The sequence below is a fragment of the Atta colombica genome, unplaced genomic scaffold (genome assembly GCF_001594045.1).
Source record: "Atta colombica isolate Treedump-2 unplaced genomic scaffold, Acol1.0 scaffold105, whole genome shotgun sequence".
Lineage (NCBI taxonomy): Eukaryota > Metazoa > Arthropoda > Insecta > Hymenoptera > Formicidae > Atta > Atta colombica.
In genome coordinates, this window is record NW_017259190.1 from 4,059,375 (window position 1) to 4,080,342 (window position 20,968).

At 33.9% G+C, this 20,968-nt stretch overlaps 1 protein-coding gene across 1 annotated transcript; it reads right to left on the minus strand.

Moving 5' to 3' along the window:
* Window positions 1–3,732: 3,732 nt before the first annotated feature.
* On the minus strand, window positions 3,733–20,463 carry LOC108690919 (proline dehydrogenase 1, mitochondrial). Its single transcript, XM_018198473.1, has 11 exons — window positions 20,038–20,463; window positions 7,825–8,033; window positions 7,266–7,447; window positions 5,832–5,896; window positions 5,566–5,747; window positions 5,307–5,481; window positions 5,112–5,222; window positions 4,884–5,015; window positions 4,618–4,817; window positions 4,408–4,496; window positions 3,733–4,323 (listed from the first exon to the last, which is right to left on the minus strand). The coding sequence occupies exons 1-11, from the start codon at window positions 20,461–20,463 to the stop codon at window positions 4,118–4,120; spliced, it is 1,977 nt and encodes a 658-aa protein (XP_018053962.1). The 3' UTR covers window positions 3,733–4,117.
* Window positions 20,464–20,968: the final 505 nt, after the last annotated feature.

Below are 20,968 nucleotides of genomic sequence, written 5' to 3' on the forward strand. Positions count from 1 at the left end.
ACGTGAAAAAAGTAATTCTTCATGAGTTTCATCCAACTTTTTTTCGTGATTCACATCGCATTTTATTATCCGATTAAATTTATATAATTATGTAATTTTAAACCGAAAATGTAATTACATTTAGTTTCATAATTTTATACGAATCAAGACTGCAACATTATTTGATCATTGTGTATACTTTCGGGATATTCCGGGACCGCTGTTTCCATCGATACAAACTTATTACCATTACTATCATTTTACGGTAAAGTTTTTTATGCGCCACATACATGTTTTCCGATGTTCGAGTTAATCGTATTACGCTTGACCGACAGTAAGGATCGCAGGATAATGGTAGGCGATTGGATAAAAAGAGAAGGAAGAACGCGAGGTTCCATGGAGGTGTAAAAGGAGAGAAAAACCGCTAGGACGCAAAAACTCTCGCGCAGATAAATCCGTACTTTTTACTCAGCAATAAACTTGCTCACTACCGGTTCGCTGGAAATTGTAGCCGATTGCCCATAGGGCGAGAAAAAAGGTTTCGAGACAGGGAGAAAAGGGAAGCGAAAAGTGTCCTAGCGAGGCGCGGAGCAAGGAATGTATATCGTCAGTGTGGCATTGGGGAAAGGCATATATTATCTGTATTTCATGAAATAATAAATATTATCTTATTTTATATCGATCGACGCTTTAATTCACTCTTGTGTGCGACACGTAAAATCGCTATTCCCGAGATCACCCGCCTGCCTACGAACGTTCCCAAGGAAAAGCAAACACGCTCGACTATTCCTGCTGAATCGCACGCATTTCTTTTTATATTCCCTCTTTTTAATTATATTTAATATTCTTGAAATTACTTTCATCGTAGAGATCGTTGGTTCTCCATTCATTTTTGTACTTCGTAAACTAAATACACTAAAAACTAATCGCTACTGAGACTCAGATTTCGTCGATCTTCCTCGAATGTTAACTTAATGATATATAAATTTCAAAGAGCTCATTAGGACTGCAACCTAGCTCATAAATTGAATAAAAAGAAAAGATTGCACATATTCAAAAAAAGAGAGAATGATCATCAAAGAATAAAACGAAGAAAGGAAAAAGATCGGCGAAATCACCTCCAAGTCTTAGAACGCAAAAATATTGAAATATTTGACTAAAAAGGACAGCAATGAATCAATCTCATATCTCGAACGCTTTGGCAAAACGCCGAGTACTCAAATTAGAGTATTTGAAAGTATATAATCGTGACGATTCTTCATCGATTTCCGATAAACGCCTCCACATCTTCGGGATGCATTATCGGTCTTGCACTTCACTCTTTTCCAATTTCCAATAAGACATAAATGCAAGTGACAGAAATCACACATCTATTATACTATATACGTATGTATGTATGTATGTATGTATGTATGTATGTATGTATGTATGTATGTATGTATGTATGTATGTGTGGTGTGTGTGTGTGTGTGTGTGTGTGTGTGTACATACATTCAGACATACATACATATACATACGTCAACATTGTCTATCTAAGTTATTGTCTTACGTCTTAACGGGAATGCGAGTAGAAGCTCGCGTTCTCGCGTGACAGGGCACGAGTAGTCGACTTTGAGGAAAGCCTTGGATTTTAACTGAATTTATCAATATATAACGTTTAGAAATACACGCACACATACACACACACACACACACACACACACACACACACACACACACACATACACACACACGCACGCAATGGACATCCAGTATATCACATAGACACATGGAAACATTTTAGCTATTAGCCCGTGTAACTTGTAACAATGCCCCTTTATTTATTTCTTCATCGATCATATTTCTCTCTTTTCTTTTCTTTTTTTTCCAAGCATTTGCATTTAACATATAATTCACAGCAAAATTTTTAGACTCGCTCTATAACTCTTCCTTTCCTTTTCTTTCCTCTCGCAAATCGATCAATGTCGCGCACGCAGTACGTCTCTATGAAGCGAGTAAATACTCTACACAAACGTATCTCGTTTGAATTATTACAGTCGTGTATAAATGTAGGCTACATACACACATACTATATAAACGTAACGCTCTCGTATAATGTATATAGGAAAAAGATAGGAGATCATAAATGACTACATTCCCAAACAGATCATCCAAAAAAACAAAATGAGTATAGTTTGATGACGATCTGTGAGTTCGAAAAAAAAGGGATAATACTAATATTAAACTGATAGCATCGACTGGAGAAATACATTATTGAGTCGTCGCGAGTATAAAGGAAATACTGGCCTAAGAATATCAGAATACGCTACGAAACTTCCTCGGAAATTCTTGTACAATCTTACAAACTAAATTATATCGTAACTTGCTGATCGTTGATTGCAGATCGTAATATTCGAAATCGTGAATTACTTCTTGATAACGACGATTAACGCTGAATTATGAAACTGGACGCAATTCTTTCTTTTATGAATCAGATTATCGTTTAATCTCCAATAATTTCTTTTTTTCGAAGTGTAATTTCTCTCATAACGGATGAGAAAAGGATTGTTAATATTTAAAACTTTTATTCAAATCATGGCATGAATTTGTTTCTAAATAAAAAATCTGTCCTCCTTTATTTTCTTCCTTAGAAAGAAATAATAATGACGGAGTGCATAGATTTTCTTTTTTTATAACAGTATTTGCGGTGTTCCTTCAATAGCGTCGAAACGCTTTTCTTACCGATTATTCTGTGTAACGCGAGAAGCAATTTTAGGCTGAAGCAAAGGGACTAATATCTCGTGTACATATATGTGTGGCTTAACTACAACTATTAACGTATCACAAAAGAAATATCGTGTTTCTCAGATCTCTCCGGCTTTCATTATCGTCATGTCAGCCCAAATCACTTTTATATCGCGACTTGATACGCGTGCACTACGAAAACGACTCTGTTTCTCTTTCTTTCTCTCTTCCATTTCATATTACCAAACATTAAAAAATCCGCACGTCTCTAGCTAAGATACCTCTGAATCTTATTATACTTTCACCCTGTTATCTCGTCGCACTTCTAAGAAAATTATCTTTTCGTATATATAACATGGGTGTTATTTTTAAACAAATAAAGAAGAAAGCCATTTTTGCGTGATATTTAGCTTTTCTTTTTTTTGGATATGAGCCATTTCATTATTGTTCTGCAGACTATATTAAAATGCTCATCGGCAATGTTATACGCTTAATAGAAGCGCACGCGATACAATTACTATCTGTTTTTTCTTACTAACTATATCGCGAATGTTCTAAACATGTTTTACCATGTTCACCGTGAGCATTAATCGTCAAGATGGTAGCAAATTATACAATTACATCCGGATTTATGTGCAATGCATTTTTTTTCTTATTTCTCTCCCCCTTTTTATCAATATTATGGATGATAATATAGGAAGGAACACGAATCATAAATAATTGATGCGCGCGTGTATTATATACACATGAAAAATATTCGATGAGATTCTCAAAAAAATTGTAAAACTTGGGAAACACAAATATGCTAAAAAATCAAGATAAGGTTTCTTCCAATCATCATCATTGTTGCGAAAAAGCCACTGATACGGTTGATTTCTTAATACTGTGTACAGAAAATATACAAACTATCGTTAAAAAAATCATTATTTTATATACTATATAAAGCTAATTTTTGGAAAGAGTTGATTAGTTTTGGATTCTCTTTGCTCAATCTTTTTGAAAACATTTTCTCGAAACATTTTAGTGAAATTAAATTATAGCAGTATCACTGGCATCCTATTTAATAACGACGAAAAAACGAGTAACAAATACGTACTATAGCTTTACTCACAAGCAGTTTTGAGCATCAGTATATTCGACAATACAACACTAAGGCGATTTTTACGTAACAGATAACACTGCGTATATTCTCAAGTCTCGCATTCACACTCATGCACGTGAAATGCGTACACGACGCCTCCCCCTCCCTCTCTCTCTCTCTTCCTTCAGAGTACCACAGTAACAGGTCCGTCAAGTTACTTCAATCAAAAGAGCTCGTTTCAAGTTCTTTCAGGAGAATCTTCGATAATTTACAATCACTACTTAAATTTGATACTTAAAATTCTGTTTGTGTGCAACTAAACGGATCGACTGCTCAAACTGGAGTATAATTGCCCTTGGGTTTGTAAAAGAACTGGCCACGCACTATACGTCTCGTGATTTCATTCAGTAGCAAGCGTTTCTCCTTTTTGATCTTCTTTAGTATGCCCCTGTTCTCTTGTGCGCGTCGCGACAAGTACGGCAATACCTCCTTAACCGGTCCATAAGGGATGTACTTGTATGCAGAATAACCGGATTGACCTAGAAATTTTGTTCGATATTGATTCATATGCATACATATTTCATCTTATAGAAAAATATTTCAGCTTAAAGATTATTCCATACCTAATGGAAATGTTATGTAATCACACATTCCTAATAATTGACCAAAACATATGACTTTATCCTCTGGCGAAATTCCGATTTCTTTCATTCTGAAAAACATAAAAAAATTATTTCATATATATATATATATGTATACATACGTATAAATATACATATATTCATTCTTTCATAGAAAATACAGATAAAATATAAATCATAATCGATACTCACTTCTCGATTGCGAAACGCACAGTATCTTCATTGTGCGAAGCGATCATAATACCTATTTTTTTGGGATCTTCTCCCTTATCCTTGTATTGTTTCATCCGCCTCAAGCACTCCATGAGCGTCTTATGGTAAGACTCGGTCGTCGCCTCAAACGTTGGGTTAGTGGGGTCTGGATAACCCATAGCTGCTGCTCTTGCCCTTTCCTGAATAAGAACTCTTCGATATTTCTGTGTAATTCAATGAAATTTATTTGAAAAGTATTCACAAACCTGTTCAATGTACGCGCCGCGTACAAGTTTAGCACCGAAATAAAAGTTTTGGCGTTCTGCCTGTTCGAGATCCGTTTTCACCTCATTATACGCGTCTTGTAGATATGTCTGGTAAGTGTTGAATACCACAGCCTAAGAAGTAGACCGACATTTGGCGGTAAGAATATCATTCACTGAAAAGTAGCTAAGTGATAACGTCGCGAGCCTCTGAAAACATTAGGACGTTACCTTTTTCGTATTGTATTTGCGCATCATCTCTAACGTCAGACGAGAAATGGCCGGTTGGAAGTACGTCTGCTCTGCATCTATCATGATACGAACATCCAGATTGTCAGCTACCTGTAAAAAAGAATGATTTATTCATTTATGACGTCGATCAAGAATTTCAAAATTGATAGAAAAGCTTTATTGTTTAACGCTTACCATGACGATATTGTTTAGACGCCTGATCATGTTCCTAAACATTTCTTCTTCCTTGGACGTAAGTTGCGACATTAACCTAACCATTTTGCCCGTCTTAATATCAGGTACTTGGAACGTTTCGCTCAGTTCATAATTTTCGTCTAGAATACCGCTCCACGGGAAAAGGTGAATCACACTGCGTGAACAAAAATATTCATTGTGTTTGCAATACTATTCTGTATTAAATGTCGTTAAAATTCTTCATTTTGATCGCGCGTACCCTTCCTTATCCGATTGAATTTTTTGAAGAAACTTTTGCACCTCTGTATCTTTTATGCGGGCCTCCTCGAACTTTTTCTTAAAATCATCAGGCTTTGCATGATGAGCCAGAACGGCACCCTCGCCGCCGATAACATCCGATGTATACTGTCGTGCACGCATAATTACCTCAGACAATTGAAGCTGAAGCATGAATTATTTCATTATAATTATAGATTTACAAATGACATTACAACTAAAGTCAGAAGTAAAAATAAAATTACTAACCAGAAGCTGCGGCCGACCAAGCGCCGTTAATTTGACAGCTGTGATGCCCATTCCCATAGAAGCGCCTACAAAGATATACTTTCTGTTACGTATTATACTACAATACCAATTAAGTCAATTATTCTTTCATAAAAAAGAAAAACTCTTCACAAGAATAAAAGAAAAATGTATGGAGAAGATTTTAAGGTAAGGAAGGGAAGCAATGTCTTTCTTACCAGGATTGGGATCAATTTGGGCATAGGTGATAATATTCTTGGAAGGATATTTCAGCCGTAAAGTCTCAACTTCATCCTCTGTAAAATTTTATAAAGCAATATACTCTTCATCCAGAGTCTATAATCTAGTCCGTTTTTTTTTCTCTCTATTTCTTAGTTAGACATTAGTCAACTCGTGACAACTTTTTGTCCATTAATGTTCCCGATATATTACGTCATATACTTTGGACGAAAATACACAAACGATGCATGTGCTTATTTGCTGACATATGTATTTATAGCCGAGTATGGAAGACTTAATCCATCGCCGTTATCGTCGCATGGCGAGAACACGTGCCATTTTTCTCTCTTTCTTATATTGACAGTAATTTGATAGCGTTTTGTAGATACTGCTAAACGTAATACCGGTGCCAGGAAGAGGCGAGTGTTCTTGCGTCAACGGAAACCGAAAATTCCCTGAAAATGGCGATCGATCTTGCACGCGACTTCGTGACGTCGGAATCGCGCCCCGTAATTACGTAATTACCTCTCCCCCCCCCCCTCCTTAGAAAGCAGTCTTTCCATTATATTACGTAGGTTACTTTGATTAAGTATAATTTTTACATTTCATTTTAATTTAATTATACAATTCAATTAATTAATTTTATATCTTCACACATTTTATTGCTCACAAATAAGTGTGTAATAAAATGTGCGAAAAATTAATATTCACATGGTGAATATTAATTTCCATGTAATTGAGATCAATAATGTTCATGAAAATCAAGCTGTACGACAATAATAATGCAGTATGCTTGATGGATAATAAATCGGAGCATCAATTTCCATGAATGGCAAAGATACAGGACTAGTTTGGCTGACTGTACCGTTCGAATATCCGAAAAAGGTCAAAAGGCACTTTAAAAGAAGCCTTTTAAGAACATTACGAAAAAGATCGATCTGCTTCAGGAATTTAATCATCGTTCCTAATTTTTGGTAAATTGCGGAATAGATCAATATGATAGAACAAATGAATTCCCAATTTACACATTTAGAATTAAATAATAAAAAATATTTTCACTATTTAATTTGTTCAAGAGACTCAAGCGAAAAATCAGCTTTAGACTGGTTTGTAATAGATCCTGTATAGTTGAATATCGCACTGCCAAACATGTCGATTCAGGGATTAAGAAGAATTTTAAAATGCTATAGAAAGTCCGAAGTAAAATCCGTGACTCACTCGCCACAGCCTCCAGACACCTGATAAATATGTCCATGTTTCGCTCGCACGAAGCTTCGTTTAGGTAAAAATATGTCCTGGCCGACGACACCTTGTATCGTCGATCAGCGAACGACTTCTCTACGTGATACTTCTTTAGTGGGCCCTCCCTCTTCTCATCGCCCGCTTCTGACACCGAGGCTCTGAAATGGAAGAATACCGAATAGTTAGCGACTATTTGGGCATTTTATTATCATTGCAATCTGCGCCAATATTCGATTTTTTTTCTATTTAGATGTCTTGTTTCTCTCTTAAACTTTTTCCATTTACATACTGATGGAAATTAAAATTCATTCACGCAAGAATCGAAGACAAGCAAATATAAATAAAAAACTGTAACCAATATTATCCCTGCACGGTAAAGCGATATACATATTTAAGTTTCATCTTTAATGAAGGGATTCGAGCCTCGTGCTACTCTAAGGTCATACAGAAAATAAAAAAAATCAATGCACGACAACATAATTGTTACGATCACATCAGAAATATGTAAAACTTATTTAAAGAGTATTATACTTACTGGACTTCACGCCTCTCGGCCTCTTCCTGCGAGATGTCTTCCTCGACGGAATAATCAAGGATTGGTTTGACGCCAAATTGCCGTAACCTATCTAAGACAGGTGTAATCTGCACCTCATTTTCGCCAGCGACAAAGTGACCGTAAAACGTGCCCTTCATGAGCCTTGTGAACAACCTTTCACCCAGCATTGACTTCGCCATTTTCATAACCTGTATAAAATTTACGCAATGAGACATACTTAATATTTGGTTGACAAAGCTTAGTATAACGTAACGCGCGAGAACGAAGAAAAATGTAAAAATAATATCGCAATTATTTCTTCGTTTGAGGTTCAGCTTTGGAGCGAGCATTACGTAACTGAACGGAGAGAACGTTACTGTAGACAGTATCCCCTCGCACAATAAAAATGTGAGTTATATTGTACCTAATGGCTGTGTTTGATTCAAATATCGATCTCCTGAGAAATGAAATGCATAATTTGGAAATACACCGTTGATGTCCTTTTTGCTGTTAAAAATTACAGTAAAATTAAGAAGACATTAAGTTTAAAAGATCAAATTATATAAAATATGAAAGGAAAATAATATATAAGATTTTTCAATATATATTTGAAATGATTTAGAAATAAAATGCTGTGCTTCCGTAATTTTATAAAAGCATAATTTTCTCTTTTTTCGCTTGCATGGAGATAAAGCACATTCAGTATTCAAAAGAAAAGACAAATTGTGATAGAGGATATTCATAAATTTTTATGCACATATAAAGACACGTGGTACACGAGGCGCACGTTATTGTGCGAAACGCACTGTAATATTTTAGATATATTGAAATATGTTGTGGAAAAATATCTTCTGATTAAGCTTTATTCAATAAAGTACAGAGACAATTTAAATTAAATTTTTATTCATTCGACGAATATCTGATGAGAATTGATTATTCCAGACAGAGAGAGAGAGAGAGAGAGAGAGAGAGAGAGAGAGATATTAAAAATGAAAAAGAATTAAATAATGACCAATGAATGGTCAATTTCTTATGTTAAATTAGTACTATTAGATATAACATATCATTATATATAAAATAATTATTTACTGACTAATAATTATTGAAATAATTAGTCTTTATTTGAATCAATTTTATTAACGTATACGTATTTTTGTATATATTCAGGATCAAGCAAAAAATCCAAAGTTTTTGGCCTGTAAGTTCTAATTCAAAAAAAACTTTGAGATATATATATATATAAATAAGGGTCTAAACGGATAATGGAATCAAGATTTGTTAAGGTGTGAGTTTAATTTTTATAGAAAATGTTTGTAGAAAATTTTCGTAAAAGATTTAAGAATAGAAATGTGTTGCGGCATATAATAGCCCACAGACGAATACAAACATGTCGTGTGAATATGACAACTAAAGCTGTAACGTTAATTGCTCGCTAATAACACAACGTCCGACACTAACAATAATCCGTCATAATTTACACCCCGTGATTCATAACATTGCGAGTTTGTGATCATATCGGATCGTATTACGAAGAGCATGTCAAACAAATACATTTTAGTGAATATGGTGAGCATAAAAACATTAAAGCGTTATTCCATCGATGTATCGAATTGCTCTTTGGTCTTGTTTGCCTGTCTATCACAATGATATTTTCTTTTGTGTACGCACATATTACTTTTTTTTTATATTTACACTGAAGAATAAACGTGAAAAAATGCAGCTACCAATCATTCCTAGAAAATTACTATCCTGGAAAAATCTGTCGCTTTCTAAGAAAAGAAGCAATCCAACAACAAAGAAATTTTTAGATAAAAATAAACTTGATGTTCGCGATACAAATCGACCATATAAATTTGAAATAGCAGAGCAACAGTGTAACTTAAGCTTCAAAAGGAAAGAGAAAGAGAGTGAGAGGAAGTATGATTCAGACTGTTAAAATAGAAACAATTTTGTGATGACAGGAGAACTCGTCAATTGCAATCGTTTCCCTTAGCGACCTGGTCGGGTTTCGTCAAATGAAATCGTAGAAGTAAAATTGGGATGCAGCGAGAGTCAGTAAAAACTAACGACGATGTGTGCCTGGAAGTCGATTCTAATTTTAGCGTCTCATTCATAAGACTTCTCTCTTCATTGTGCTGGAAAACTTTTCATATACATTATACATAGAGTCCAGAGATCCATTATAATTATTGAAGCGCATGATATAAAGTTTATATTGTTATTTAATTATGGTAAATTATAGAACAAGAATCGACACTTCAAAAGGTTTTAATTATTCGCGTTAAACACAAAGTATTCGCGACTATAATTATAATTAATAAGATTACTTGTAATCGAAGTGATAATTCAAAGCAAACTGGAAATGCGGATTCTCAAGTGCTAAGCAAACAGATGGATAGTTATATATTACATGGACGACAGTATACGTATGTACTTAACGTTGCCACTTAAGTCATTGTTATGTTTGTCAAACTCGAGAGTCTCTCGGAGCTCACCGAAACATTTGTCAACGTTATGTACGTATTGATAAGCCTAAACAGAATATGTATCTATACAAATCGCTCGATAAGCTCGGCTTTCTCAGTTGTCAGTTATAAATTCTCTGCACTGTGTAATTATGAATGATTACGTTACGTTCTTGTATTCCATCCACTAAGGAAAGCGAATAGAATTGCAATTGTACAGATTGCGAATGCATCAGCTAATCGATCTATCGCAAAGCAACCTCTCATTTTGTATGATGTACCAATTTATCTTTAACATTAAGTGGACAACAAAAATAAAATCATACGTTTTACGGAGTCCCAAAGTCTACAAGTACTTATCGACCTTTGTCATGTTACGTAGTTGTGCAAAGATTAATCGGAACGTGCATTGCTGCGTGCCAAAATCAACTCATAGCTTGCATCCTCGGCACATTGTTCAAAAATAATGTTATACAACTATGACCAGTTAGTCATTCGACTTATGTATAAGTCAAACGAGAAACATTCTATCACCGAAGTAAATTCTAAATTTCTTACAATGAAATCTTGCTCCAAGAGAGTGAAAATACTATTTTGGGGAAAAAAGAAAAAAAAAGAGTGAAATTTCTTTTTTTGGAGAGAGATTTCCTTCGAAGTGGAAATTCATTCTAAAAAGAATGAAAATTGTCACTCTTTTTCAAGAAGTAAAATATTTTCAAGGGTGATTGTATTTTCATTTTCTTGGAATAATATTTCACTGTAAAAAATTTAGTGTTATTACCTATATATTATTATATATGATATGTATAATAAGTATATCATTACGATTTGACAGTGATAACTGCAATACAATTCGTCGAACTTATTATCTTATGTCTTTCGTGATGCAACTGGAGAGCACGGCGATACGCGAGTTGCGATTCGAGTCGACGATCGATTTAGAAAAATTCTTGAACCTCGAAAATCAAATATATTCTTTGATTTTTAATAACACTCTCATATCGTTGCCGATCTTCAAGACTCATTTTTTTTGCACTTCATATTCGAGTCATTTCAGATGACGAGTTATTTGATGTCGATCAGATTGGAAGATAGATCAATGATAGGACATCTTGTAGAATGATAATTTTATTGTTATAAGTTTTTGAATAAAAGAGGAAAAATCTGCGACAGAGATGACATACATATTTAAAATAACGCCGATAATAGCGATTTATTTCGAAAATGCCGATTGACGTTGATAAAGCTGTCTATTTTGCTAATTATTTAATTCAAGCCTCTACTGATGCACAATGATTCTCTAATTTTTAACAGAAATATTAATTGCGGATTATATTGCGGATTATAATAATAATGTATAAACTAAAGCGGATTTCTAGTTGAAGTTCATTAAATTTTAAGAATTTAAGTAGTTTTTATTACTTTTAAATTTAAGCATTCATTTTCACTGTAAGTAAAAACTCTCTTCATTTTTCTACTAAAATAAAATAAAAGTCGGACAAATGCATTAAAACTATACTTAGTGATAGTAACATTCGAAATCGTTCTTCTATCATTACAATGTTAAAAAAAAAATGAGAATTTTGCAACAAAGAAGATAAAAAAAAACACGTTACAGCCTATTAAGAAACAACTTAAAATTCCAAAAAAGTATCATCCAATTATTAGATCAAAAGAACTAGAGATAATGTTTGGCAATTCGAGACTGAGTCTAATTTTTTGCAATTTTTAATTGTTTAAATGAGCATTAATCCCGCGGAAATTCGGGACATGAACGTATCATGATTCTTTCTGTCATTTTCTTCGATTAAATTATTATTTTGCTCACTAACATGGAATCTTACGCTGTAGCTCTAAAATTACAGTTAGAAGAAAAAAAAAAGAAAGGAACGTTAGTAGAGTCGAGAAATATAGAAGTTGAAATTTAGACGAAGGATTTAAAAGGAATCGTGTTGATGAACTTGCTGGACTCGTTGAAAGCCAGTCCATCCATCCATTCGATCTTGATCGTACAAGGAGGCGCCAGACGAACTAGACAACCTTGGAATTACTTTTGCGTGTCCTTGTACTGATCGCTCAGCACGTCTCCTACTGTGTGGGATGAATCCTGCGTAATCGACATGTGACCAGTCTTCAGATGCTCCTAACTTTAAACACTCACATGTACACATCGGAACTGAAAGTCAGAATCGAAAGTCGGGTGTGTGTAGAAATTTTTAGAACAGATGAGCCTTCTTAGCCAAAGAAGGTTGAAGGAATAGAAGGAATACCGATTCATAAGCGATATTCTTACCTATTTGCCTCAATTGTCGTCCAGCTGAGTTTGGAAAATAAAAAGGCAGTGAAACAGTCTTGAAAAAATTGGTGGAATAGAGTTAGATTCACACAAATCGTGAAATAAATTTCACGTAAAAAATTGAAAAAGATTTTATATCAAATACGATCCATCTTGAGGAAGCAAAACTGCTCCAATTTTTACGCAAGTCATGCGAGAGACAAGACACACATTAATAGTATTAGATTTAATACTGTTAGACAATAGTTGCGAGTGAAGAAAGATGAATCAAAAACGGATACAAAGAGTGTTTTTCAAAGACGGAACATCAATAAGTTCAAGGAGACCAAGAATCCAATCAATGTGCGAAAAAACGGGAGCGACAGACGCGACGACGCCGAACGATGCATCGCAGAGTTGCATAACGAGAGCAGCGCGAAAGCATATATAATAATTCCCGGGAGATGCAAGAGCCACGCAATCAGAGATTATATGGTCTCCAGCGAAACTGATGCCAATTTGATGCTATCATAAACTGCTTGTTCAACTACTCTCGTATTTCTCTTATTTCTCTTCTATCGACTCTAAGAAAATCCTACAAATTTCACCTTCAGCATGTAAGTTCGTTGCATTTCTTGAGACCTTCTTTTTAAAGCTAAATTTTTTGACAGTTCATCTCTCTTTTCTCTCCACGTTAAAAAAGAAGGGAAAAGATGAACTGTGAAGTTCAGCTAAAATGAACAGACCTTCAGTGTAGCGGCGCACGAAGACTTGATATTGATCTCACACGCACGCGCTTCTTTCCATTCCGAAAACAACTGCATATGCGAGAAAATAACAAAGCAAAAACAGGAGAGGAGAAAGAAATATTTTTCGATTTGACTGTAATATTATTTGAGAAACTGGGCGCAAATAAGACTCGAAAACAATGTATTAATCCTCCATTGGAAATGTAAAATTTCACCCTTTATCCTCAATCTTGATTTTCAAGATCAATGCAGATTTTTATATTGTTCCGAAAACCCTGTAAAAAATCTGAAAAAATTCTTACATACTTGTGAAAACTTTAATAACAAGTTATTACTATCATCATAGAAATTGGATGGTATTGGACAATATTTTACTTTTTACAAATTTAAATTTATGTACTAAAATTTACAATCAGAAAATCAAATGTGTCTTTAAAGAGTTTCCAACATTGCCAACGGAGGATTAAACGGAGGATTAAAGATGTATCTAATATGTATTAAAAGGGATTAAACATTATTTAAAGAGATTGATCACATTCTACATCACACATTAGATTCATCTAATTAAATATCACCTTCAACTTATATCTTCGTTAAAACTATTCGTTTGTAAAATAATTTTTTCGAATTATATTCTGATTTATGCTGCTGATGCACCTGATCGTGTGCAATATTTATGGAAAATGCATGGGAGAAGACCGTCTAGTCTGGCACACCGTTTGAACGGAGTCTGGTTCGAGAACGAGAGAGCCAACGTCCCCCCTGAGGTCAGGTCACGTTCTCAGGGTTGCACCGGTGTCGATACGCGACTGTGCACAACAATGTTCTCATATAGTTTTCGCTCGTGATCTGCACACAAGTTCCTCTGTTCACTACTCCGGGGGGCTATTTCATTACTCCGGAATTAACGAAATACTTAGAAAAAAAAAATCCCTTCCTACAACCACTCTTATGGATATACTTATCTACCTAACTTTAGATTCAAGTAAAGTCGAAAAAATTTTCAATAAAAGAATAGAAAGCTTCGCTGCAATAATCTGCAGCTTGGAGAAAAGATTTTTGTTCTTTTTTGAAAATCTTTCTTCTTTTCCATTTTTTAACTCTTATATATTATATATATATATATATATATATATATACACACAATTGGATTATCAAAAAAAGAGTACAAAGTAATTACTTAGAATATTTATATACATTTAAAAAAAAATAAAAAATCTTATAAATACTTTCTAAAGATGTCAAAATAAATAATAAAAAAATTTGTTGAAGTGATGAGAAAATTTACTTGGGACACAAACAGTCCATCATGTGTAGTAAAAGACCGGAAAATCAATACTATAGTGTACTAAAAATTATTAATTATAACCTTTTATCATATTCGACATAATATAAGAATAAGCAGCTTGCCTTTCGCAATATTCACATGACAAATTGTGATAAGACTATCGTGATAAAATCAAAACCATAATAATTGACACAGCTTGGCGTAATTGTTGTAATCCAATTTTTTCCTGTATTATTTTTTTTCTTTACATCACATTTATGGCTTCCTCGTAATCCATCAAGGAAACATCGGGCTAAACTCGATATATGTTTGTCTGCGACGAGAATTATTACAACTCGCGGCGAACCGAGCACGATCGATGCGAAAGAATAGCAAGAAGAAAAAAGAAATAATTCGCATTTCGGACAGCGGATCTCCGAGTGAGAAGAAATATTTCTCGTTTGACCAATATCGTAAAAATGCAATGTTTTACAATTAGCGTCGCGCCGCTGAATTATGCATCAAATGACCAAGATGCTAACCAAACAGCGCAACATTTTATATCCGGCAGGATAATTTACAGTGAGCAGCGATTGCGTGCGGTCAGCAGACGTAACGAATTTTACATTATGTAAAGTTCGACAGTTAGATAGGCACTTATATTTCGTAGCGTTCGCGACACTAAGATGAATCCCATATACGCAACGTGAAAAAGCTATAATACGATGCCGATCATTTGTCCCTAAAAAAGAAGATTTGGAAACGCATTGATTTGAATCACGTTACGTTTCTCGCAAAGCATTTGACAATGATCGTCGTATTCTTACAGCTTAAAAATGTATTATACCTATTTTTATTACAAATGTGTTAATATTTATGCTATAATAAATTATGTTCATAAATTATGCTCATAAATATAAATATATATAAATTGTGTTTGTTACAACTTATTTTTCTTTAGTAACACGTCTTTTTTTACTTTATTTGTTATTTTCATTCTTATAAATTAAATTAAAATTAAAAAAGAAAAAACAATGACAAAAAATTTTTTTTTGTATAGGTAAGTACTTTAAGAATAATTCAAACTTATTTATGTAAAGAAAAAAAAAATCGCAATTCGATGCGATTCAGAGATTACAAAGATTTAAAAGAAATAAATAGTGTGTTCATTTACAGAACAATCAATTCTTTGTATGTTATCGCAATGTAATTTTACATAAATCATTTCAAATATTTAAAGCATTTATATTAAAAATTGAGATTTTTATAATTATTTTATAATACATTCCCATACATTTACATTAGAACATAAATTTAAAAAATACTATTTCTTATTGACTTCTTATTAATTTTTCTAAATAGTGAATCGTCGCTAAAAATTTTCTGTATTATTTTTAAATGCGATCTAGAACAATCTGTATTTTTAATAACTTTTTCATTTGAAAATATGTGCAATACATTCTTAACTACTTTTAGCGCAATAAAATACTTAATTAGTTATGCAATTTTCTTTACAATTACGTATAATGAATGCGCAAATAATGAATGTGCCCAAGACTAATACGAGAATATCTAAATGATATTCTTCGTTTTTTTTATTTAGAAGTTTCTTGCGAAAATATTTGTATGAATTAGAAACAGTTTTTTAAAACTCTTTTTGAAATTCTCTGTGACAATCGTTATTCAAATGGCAAAACAGCAAAACAGATCAACATACAGCATATTGTAAAACGACGTATAATTTGCAAACTCTAATTAAAATAAACGTCAGGACGATATTTGTCATTCACGCTTGTGCATTCAAAATAGTGTCGATTTTTACTTCATAAGGAATAAAATAAGTTAATATTTTTAATATGCGACACATAATCTTGCGAATAAGAGACAAAAGATGTTTTCCATTTCAACAACGAACAAGCAATTTTACTCAATTAGTAAATCTACAAGAATACCAATAAGTGTTTTGTTAACAATTATAATTGCACCAATCGCAATTTAGACAACAGTTCAAATTTAGCAAAATCATTAATTATTAGTGCATATATGCGTAGAAATTACTGTATTATCATAATAATGCACACATCAACGAAAGCGGTGATTCTTTGAACGAATTAAGGAAATCACGATTGAATTCCGCGTGCCAGAGCGTACTACACATCTATCCTTAGACGCGGCGGTTATGTAATTGCTCGACAGCGGCGATGGTTTGCAGCAAAATTCCTAGGTCGATCCGATGTTGTCCGGCAATCAGTGAATAGTGAATCAATAACGTCACGTCGTACCATAATGGGGCGGCTTAATAGAAAATCACGTAAATGTTACGTAAGTTGCATCGAAGACTTTAGCTGCGAATGGAGATTATAAGTAAAAAATAAATATTTTTTCTTATCTCTTCAAAGATTTCCCGCAGCATTATTTGCAGTCATGTTCAAGATCATGGTTATCGCGATTAGTCGATCGCGATTGAATGATTTATCGATCGGCTGGCCAGGCAGAATTGAGGAACGCGATTAGGAAGACGGTAATAGATATTTGAACGCCTTCTTCTGGAAAGCTCGAAACGATCTATCGCACAAAAGCGAAACGTGATCCAGAATCCGTCGCGAACGACGTTGCGAGTGATTCCTGCGGGAATTGTTGCGCCCGTTCCGATATATCAGAGTTTCTGATTCGATCTCATGATCAACTTCAGAGCGTCAACCCCTGACCTGCTTTTCAGATCACGGGACCACGCTAGAGCGGCATCCTTCTAGAGATAACTCGTAATAGATTTTCTATTCGATGATACAAGTCAACACACATGTCCATCTTTATTACTCACTAATTGCCCGTAACTACCAATGTAGTTTAATTTTAATCTTAACTTAGCTAACTCTTCTTCTTTTTCTAGTTATAAAAATTAGAAAAAGATGAAGAGTAAATTGAGAATCGAGATTAAAGTTAATCTTGATCTTTAACATTGGTAAATATCAAGAAAAATAAAATGACACTTGTGTCGATTTGTGTCGTCACTAAATGGAAATCTAATATAGATCAGATGAGACATATTAATTATGTAGCGAAGGATAATATTTTGTTTAAGAACAAAATATTGTGTGTTTTTAACGCTTACATGCTTTAAACATTATAAAAAAGAACATGTTAACATCGATTAAGCATGTTTTAAATAGTTTAAAACATGTTTAAAACATGATTTTTATCAACATTAACGTTATCCAAGATTAATGCTAATTTATATCGTCGCTGTTTACCGTCACTGTTTACCTCACGACGATTATGTCCCAATAACGTCACATATGCACAGGATATGTGACGCCATTCATTAAAAGCTTGAGTAATTAACACGTGTCATATTAGTGAGCGACATGATAATTGATTATAAGATAAAACCATCGGTAATATAATTATTTCGTATGCTTTTTCTTCAAGCTGTGCATGACATGTGTTACGATACAGACTTCCTTGGGAGTTATGAAAATTAATTGGATCGCTGATTAAATATTTTAATAAATAGAATTTGCACTTTGTTAGACATGTATATAGAGATACACCTGCGACAAGTGTGTGCCGTCAATGTGTTAATCACTACGGAAGAAACATTGCTGCTCAATTATCTTATTGAAACTTATTACGTTAGATTTATCACAAAAAAGATTCTGGCTATTCCTAAATCGATTGTCACCTGGGAATTCCACGTCGCTTTTCGTTTTATGTATGAATGATGATTATGTATAAATGATTTTAAAATGACTTTTACTTTATAAGTGGAATAAAACAAATAAAATTTTTGTATTTAACAAAAAATACGATAAATATTTTATTAATTCTTTGTGGATCCTTTTTTATTTTATAAACTGATCGCTCAATTTTTATAAAACGTGGCTTGTGAGATATTTGATAATGTTTTTGAATCAAAAATAAAAAATTTTTAATGGTGAATTGAATATAGTGGACAGAATTTCAAAAAAAATATTATTTGATTATCATAAAATTGGGTTTTAGAGAGTTTTAAATTGCGAAGTATTGGATCAAATTTCTAGTTCCGCTTTATTTGAAACTCATCATGCTACGTAAACAGTCAATACTGATTTTCAAATTGACTTTTAAAATTTAATTATGAACATTCTTGTCCTTGTTTATAGAGGCTATTATCCTTTCAAATTCGATATTTTCATACTATATTCAAACTTAGAGATTACAAAAAATTTAAAACCAAGATAATCACAGTAATTAGATTTTTTTTTAAATTTGAATTTTAGAATTTTGAGAAAACCAGAAATTCAGCAACCCTGAAAATTTTTAAAAAGCATCTTTGACAAATTACTTTATTAGAAAGCTCTCAAATATTTAAGAAAGAACAGGAAGAGAAAAAAGTTAGTTACAACTAAAAAGTTACATTGTCAGGTAATTATCTTTGAAATAGCGTTTCACTATTCCTTTCTGTGAAGATTATCATTTCTTTTCACTGAATAAAGGAAAACAACTTCAGTCGCATTGTGATACGTTTCAACAATAAAATACCGGCGATCTTACTGAATTGTCAAGGATGTCAATATAGCAATTTCTAATTTTTCTTTTCAGTTAATAAAGATTTATTTTGACATTATTTTTGATATATCACTTAAAGTTTAAAAGTTTCTTGCTAGAAAAAAATCTTTTTGCTAGAATAAAATAAAATTATAGTTTAGAGCAAAAGCTAAAGGCTTACTACACCTGTTATACGCATAGAAAAATATCATTTTAGTGTTAAAAAAAAGTGATTACTTAATTTATTTTCTTCCTTTTAAATAATTATTATCTTAATGGAGAACATTTTCTTGATAATAATCTTAAAATATTTATTACAAATATATTTAATATTTACTACAAATTAAAAAAAACTCATTATATACTTAAAATAAAAATTTATTTTCTTTTGAAGAATATTATAAAAGAATATTATAAAAAATGAAAGTAACGACTTTATATAATAAGCAAATCAAATTTGCATTAATTTAATAATTTTGATTAAAAATATTAAACTTACTAGGATTCAGGAATATAATATTTTAAATAAATTTGATGCTGGTGGGAACTTATAGATTTGCGGATATATAAACTTTTAAAATACATAGATACTTTTGAAACAGAAAAGTACGTATTGTACACAAGTAATAATTACTTGAAACATATACTTTTCTGTGTGTAGACAAGAGAGAAGAGAGAGAGGAGGTAGCAATAAACCTACAGGATCATTTATACTGACTGTAAACTGTTAACTTATGCTGTAAGAATGCAAGCTATAAGAAATTGATCGATCACAGTCGAATGCGAGGAGAATAAAGTCGATTATTCTCCTCACATTTAATTGTGAACAATCAATTTACAGTTAATTAACAATTTACGCCAATATAAATGATGATCCTTAAATCTAAACAAGCTAATTTACACAAGCGAAACAAGTGATTTTTTTCTCACCTTCATATTGTTCTCCACGACGTATTCGATGCTGCACATCTGATAGACAAAATAGGCGCGCATCAACTCCATAGTCGTCTTGCTTTTAAAAGCGGCGATCGGGTCGTTAAACTTCAAATCAAGCGGGTCGATCTGCCGAGGCATCGGCGATGGTGGCTGCTGTCGTTGCTTGTTAACATCATTGGCGGCGGCGGAGGAGGACGAGGTGGTATAGCCACGCACCTGTGCAACCAACCGCAACGATGGTGTCCTAGTAACCGCTGTCGTTGTTGCTACCGCCGCCGCCGCCGCCGCCGCCGCCGCCGCCGCCGCTGTCGTTACTGCGGCGTTCTCCAGGAGGCCGATCACAGCCAACGGCGAAGCTCCGCACTTGACTAGCTTTTTACCGGCGCAACATCGCCGCGGCACGCTCCTCAGAAACGCCATCGTTTTCGGCACGCGGCAACGAAGAAAGATGAACTAGAGAGGGACGATGAGAGGAAAGGAGGAAAGAGTGAATTATTGGCGAGCGAGAGAGACCGTCGGCGACGCGGCTGGCGGCTTCCGCGTCACCGAAACGGAATATCACTTTCTCACCGAGGCTAGCTTGGTTGAACCAAGGGATCGTTACGAAACGGGAAAGAAAGGATACAGGAAGGAGGAAGGGCGAAGAGGACGAGTCGTGACAAATCGCACGGATGATTGGCTCGTTGACGACAATATTGGGAATAAATCAAACCTTGTCGAGAACGAGTCAGAAATCTCGATAAGAAAGCCGGACGAGGATACCCGGGCGAAATTGTCGGTTTCCTCGATGTGCAGGAAATTAGGATTCTGTCGTTGCCGCCGCTGCTGCTGGTTGATGTTCAGGCTTCGTCCCTTAATCCCTTCTAGCGGCACTCGATGATGCTCGATGACGTGCGTGCGTGTCCAGCAAGAGAATCGCAGAGCG